This window comes from Seriola lalandi, unplaced genomic scaffold (genome assembly GCF_002814215.2).
Source record: "Seriola lalandi dorsalis isolate HSWRI2012SDOR001 ecotype SW California unplaced genomic scaffold, Sedor1 jcf7180002054845, whole genome shotgun sequence".
Taxonomy (NCBI): Eukaryota; Metazoa; Chordata; class Actinopteri; order Carangiformes; family Carangidae; genus Seriola; species Seriola lalandi.
In genome coordinates, this window is record NW_019525398.1 from 201,088 (window position 1) to 206,833 (window position 5,746).

The 5,746-nt window shown below is 35.6% G+C and overlaps 1 protein-coding gene across 3 annotated transcripts in view; it reads left to right on the forward strand.

The window, feature by feature from the left end:
* The window catches only part of prpf4 (pre-mRNA splicing tri-snRNP complex factor PRPF4), an 8,761-nt gene extending 6,984 nt beyond the window's left edge, over positions 1 to 1,777 (forward strand). For all 3 annotated transcript variants that reach the window (XM_023426894.2, XM_023426895.2, XM_087179468.1), the window contains exons 10-15: positions 233 to 322; positions 440 to 562; positions 721 to 828; positions 1,020 to 1,138; positions 1,351 to 1,457; positions 1,553 to 1,777. In XM_023426894.2, coding sequence (XP_023282662.1) covers positions 233 to 322; positions 440 to 562; positions 721 to 828; positions 1,020 to 1,138; positions 1,351 to 1,457; positions 1,553 to 1,639 — 634 coding nt within the window. In that variant the 3' untranslated portion in view covers positions 1,640 to 1,777. The remainder of the gene's footprint in view (positions 1 to 232; positions 323 to 439; positions 563 to 720; positions 829 to 1,019; positions 1,139 to 1,350; positions 1,458 to 1,552) is intronic.
* The last annotated feature ends 3,969 nt before the right edge of the window (positions 1,778 to 5,746 follow it).

Genomic DNA, 5,746 nt, shown 5'->3' on the forward strand with positions numbered 1-5,746 from the left:
TCATTTAGCAGTGGCGGGCCGCCACTGCTAAATGAATGTAGAGGAAACACTGGAGGGAATAAGAGGTAAGGCATGGAGGAGACAAGGATGGAAGGGAGGAAGGAGACAGGAGGAAACAAGGACTGAGGGGGTGAGGAGTCAAGGGCAGAGACGAGGAGGGAGGAGTGGAGGACCTGAACTTCCTGGTTTTATAACAGTACAGTTTATAACTGTACATTTCTGGTTGCCATAGCGACGAGCCAGTGGCGGACATCGAGGGTCACAGTGAGCGGGTGTCTCGGGTGTCATGGCATCCATCTGGAAGGTTCCTGGGAACAACCTGGTAAACTTTACTAATACACACTCTGAGTATTTGTACACAGTAACTGTGATGTTTCTGTATACTAATACACTGTGTGTGTGTGTGTGTGTGTGTGTGTGTGTGTGTGTGTGTTTGTAGTTACGACAACTCGTGGCGTCTGTGGGACCTGGAGGTTCAAGAGGAAATCCTCCATCAGGAAGGTCACAGCAAAGGAGTCCACGATCTTCACTTCCACCCTGACGGGTCGCTGGCTGCTACTGGGTAACATGCTACACTGTACTACACAGTACTACACTGGACTACACTGTACTACACTGTACTACACTGTACTACACAGTACTTCACACTGTACTAGACTGGATTACACTGGACTACTACACTGTGCTACAGTCTGTACTCTCTGGCTTTCGTCCAATCAGAGGGCTGGATGCGTTCGGCAGGGTGTGGGACCTTCGGACTGGACGCTGTGTTGTTTTCCTGGAGGGACACCTGAAGGAGATCTACAGTCTGCACTTCTCCCCCAACGGGTCAGCCAATCAGAGATGAGCACACTAAAAACATAGCCAATCAGAGGAGAGCGGTTTAGTGTAAACTGAAAATAAATTTTACAATAAAAAACAAATATAAGATCAGATGTTTTTGTAATTTTACACTTTTATTTGTTGAAGTGCTTTCTAAATTTTAAGAAATATTTGTTTGTGGTTTTCTGTTCTCTCAGGTATCACCTGGCGACAGGAAGTGGTGATAACACCTGTAAGGTTTGGGAGCTGAGAAACAGGAAGTGTCTGTACACAGTGCCGGCCCACCAGAACCTGCTCTCTGCTGTCCGGTTCCAACGTAAAAAGACACCTTTTATTTTTGAACATTAAAATTATTTTTAACGTCATTGATATATTTGATGAATTTCTTTGCTCGGTCTGTCTTCTTGGTCAGTTTTTCTTTAGCTTTCTTCTTTTTTTTTAAACTTTTTTTCCTCCATTTAAATAAAAAAAATGTGTCTTTATTTCTTGATTGTATCGCTGACCTGACTTCCTGTCTCTTGTTTCTAGCTACAGACGGTCACTTCCTGTTGACAGGAGCGTACGACAACACAGCGAAGGTCTGGAGTCACCCTGGCTGGACGCCGCTGAAAACGCTTGCTGGACATGAGGGGAAGGTAAGAACACAGTGCTCTGATTGGTCCGTTTGGATGCTGCTGCTGATTGGTGGAGACGGCTCCGGTATGTTAATGTGTCGTCTTTTTGTTTCCAGGTGATGGGTGTGGACGTGTCACCTGACGGGAAACTGATCGCAACCAGCTCCTATGACCGAACCTTCAAACTCTGGCTGTCTGAGTGATGTCATCAGTGATGTCATGATGATGTCATCTCACAGCATCAGCCAAAAATGACACAATTTTTTTCCCGGATAGTAGAGAAGTCACAAATGTTTGTGTTGTTGTTTTTTAATGAAATAAAAGTTTACATTTTTGAATTATGTCTGATTGTTTTTGTCTGATTCTTTGAGTCATTGGTTGTAAGTATTACAAACAGAAAAACTTGGTTATTAATGGTAATAAAAAATCTTTTAATAAACAAATAAACTATGTAATTCACTGATCTTTATGTCCAGGGATCAATCAATTGACTGATCGATTCTCAGAGGGAAGAGTTGAACAGCTTGATGGCCACAGGCAGGAATGATTTCCTGTGGCGTTCTGTAGCGCAACGTGGGGGAATGAGTCTCTGGCTGAACTTGCTCCTGTGGCAAGGGTATGAAGAGTTGTCCAGTATTGTCCTTATCTTGGACAACATTCTCCTCTCTGACACTTCCTCATCTCCGAGTCGGGCTGGTAGGCGAACTGGAGGGGGTCCAATAGTTATCTGACTATGTGGGCTGGAGCTGATCCAGGATGAGTCTCTCCAGGGTCTTCATGATATGTGACGTCAGCGCTTCGGGTCTGTAGTCCTTAGGGCCACTGGGACTAGTCATGACGTCTTCCACAGCACTTAGACCTTCTGAAGACTCAGGCTCAAACTTAAGACATAGTGAAGCACTCCACATAGCTGGGGGCACAGGCTCACACCGTACTTCAGACTTGCCTGAGTGGAGTCTCTTTAGCGGTTCCTAACCTGATCAGCAGTGATGCACAGTGTGGAGGTGACATGTGGGGGAGGGGTTGAGGTGTGTTGGAGAGCGTAGTCAGCCTGGTAGCTGTGATAGGAGGTGTCGGAGGGGCCATCACAGAAGGATGAGGGGCTGCAAGAAGGGTGAGGGAGATATAGTGGGGTAGGTCCTGCTTGAAGATAGGCGGCAGAAGAGAGAGTGGGGGGTTGCGCCAGGGTGTAGGTGTCAAATCTCTTAAAAAATAACTATATTATGAGCTTCTTATAACTTTTTATACCTTACTATACTGAGTTTTTATGCCTTGCTATACAATGTTGTTTTTATGACTTACTATACTATGATGTGTTTATGCCTTACTATACTTTGACTTTTTTATGACTTTTCATGCCTTACTATACTATGACCTTTGAATATCTTTTATTCCTTATATAAAATGACTTTTTCATGACTTTTTATTGCCTAATATAATATAATGTTTTATGACTTGCTATGCTGTGAGCTTTTTAACTTCTTATGCCTCATTATACTGTGACTTTTATGTCTTAATGTTCTATGACTTTTTATGACTTTATATTCCTTAATATACTGTGACTTGTTATGACTTTTTATGCCTTACTATACTATGACTTGCTGTACCTTGCTGTACTATATTGTTTTATTGTTATATTGTTTTTATGACTTTTTATGCCTTACTATACTACAAGGTTTTTATTACTATTTATGCCTTGCTATTCTATGACTTTTTGTGCCATGCTGTACTATATTGTTTTCATGACTTTAATACCATACTATAGTATGACTTTTATATCTTATTATCCTATGACTTATTATTCCTTACTATACTATGACTTTTTATGTTTTACTATAGTATGACTTTTTATACCTTACTATAATATAAGATTTTTTTTACTTTTATGCTTCACAATAGTATGTGGTTTTTATGACGTTCTATGCCTTACTATAATATGACTTTTATATGACCTTTTATGCCTTACTATACTGTAATGTTTTTTATGACTTTTTATGACTTACTATAGTATGAAATTTTATGCCTTACTGTACTATGTTGTTTTTATAATTTTTTATGCCTTACTATACTCTAACCTTTCATACCTTACTTTAATGTAATATTCTTTACTACTTTTATGCCTTACAATACTATGACTTTTTTTTTTTTTAAGTATTTTTTTGGGGCTTTTTATGCCTTTAATAGATAGTACAGTAGAGAAAGACAGGAAATGGGGAGGCAGAGAGAGGGGGAATGACATGCAGTAAAGGGCTGTCCGATGCAGTATTCGAACCGTCCACTTGAAGCCCCAATACTGTGACTTTTTCAGCCTCACTATACTATGATGTTTTTATGCCTTAGTATACAATGACGTTTTTATCACTTTTTAATCCTTACTACACTGACATTTTTATCACTTTTTATGCCTTACTATACTATGACGTTTTTATGATTTTTTAAGCCTTACTATACTATGACGTTTTTATGATTTTTTATGCCTTACAATAATATAACTTTTTATGCCTTACTATACTATGACGTTTTTATGACTTTTTAAGCCTTACTATACTATGACGTTTTTATGACTTTTTAATGCCTTCCTATAATACAACTTTTTATGCCTTACTATAATATGACATTTTTATCACTTTTTATGCCATACTATAATACAGACTTTTTATGCCTTACTATAATATGACGTTTTTATTACTTTTTATGCCTTCCTATAATACAACTTTTTATGCCTTACTATACTATGACGTTTTTATGACTTTTTAAGCCTTACTATACTATGTCGTTTTTATGACTTATTATGCTATACTATACTATGACGTTTTTTATGACTTTTTAAGCCTTACTATACTATGTCGTTTTTATGACTTATTATGCCTTACTATACTATGACGTTTTTATGACTTTTTAAGCCTTACTATACTATGTCGTTTTTATGACTTATTATGCTATACTATACTATGTTGTTTTTATGACTTTTTACATACTATACTATGACTATTTATGCCTTACTATACTATGTCGTTTTTATGACTTTTTATGCCTTATTGTAATATGACTTTTTATGCCTTACTATATTATGACTTTTTATGCCTTACTATACTATGACGTTTATTTATGCCTTGCTATACTATGACTTTTTTTGACTTTTTATGCTATACTATACTATGACTATTTATGCCTTACTATACTATGACGTTTTTATCACTTTTTATGCCGTACTATACTATGACGTTTTTATGACTTTTTAAGCCTTACTATACTATGACGTTTTTATTACTTTTTATGCCTTACTATACTATGAATTTTTTATGACTTTTTATGCCTTACTATACTATGACTTTTTATGCCTTACTATACTATGAATTTTTTCATGACTTTTTATGCCTTACTATACTATGACTTTTTATGCCTTACTATACTATGACTTTATTATGCCTTACTATACTATGAATTTTTTCATGACTTTTTATGCCTTACTATACTGTGACTTTTTATGCCTTACTATACTATGACGTTTTTATGACTTTTTATGCCTTGCTATACTATAACTTTTTATGCCTTACTATACTATATCGTTTTTTTTACTTTTTATGCCATGCTATACTATGACTTTTTTTATGACTTTTTATGCCTTGCATTACTATGACTTTTTTTTGACTTTTTATGCCTTACTATACTATGACTTTTTTTATGGCTTACTATACTATGACTTTTTTCATGACTTTTAATGCCTTACTATACTATGACGTTTTTATGACTTTTTAAGCCTTACTATACTATGTCGTTTTTATGACTTATTATGCTTACTATACTATGACTTTTTTTATGGCTTACTATACTATGACTTTTTTCATGACTTTTAATGCCTTACTATACTATGACTTTTTTCATGACTTTTTATGTCTTACTATACTATGACTTTTAATGCCTTACTATACTATGACGTTTTTATTACTTTTTATGCCTTACAATAATATAACTTTTTATGCCTTACTATACTATATCGTTTTTTTTACTTTTTATGCCATGCTATACTATGACTTTTTTCATGACTTTTTATGTCTTACTATACTATGACTTTTAATGCCTTACTATACTATGACTTTTTTTATGACTTTTTATACCTTAATATACTATTACTTTTTCATGACTTTTATGCCTTACTATACTATGACTTTTTATGCCATGCTATACTATGACGTTTTTATGACTTTTTAAGCCTTACTATACTATGACTTTTTTTTATGACTTTTTATGCCTTATTATACTATGACTTTTTTATGACTTTTTATGGCTTACTATACTATGACTTTTTA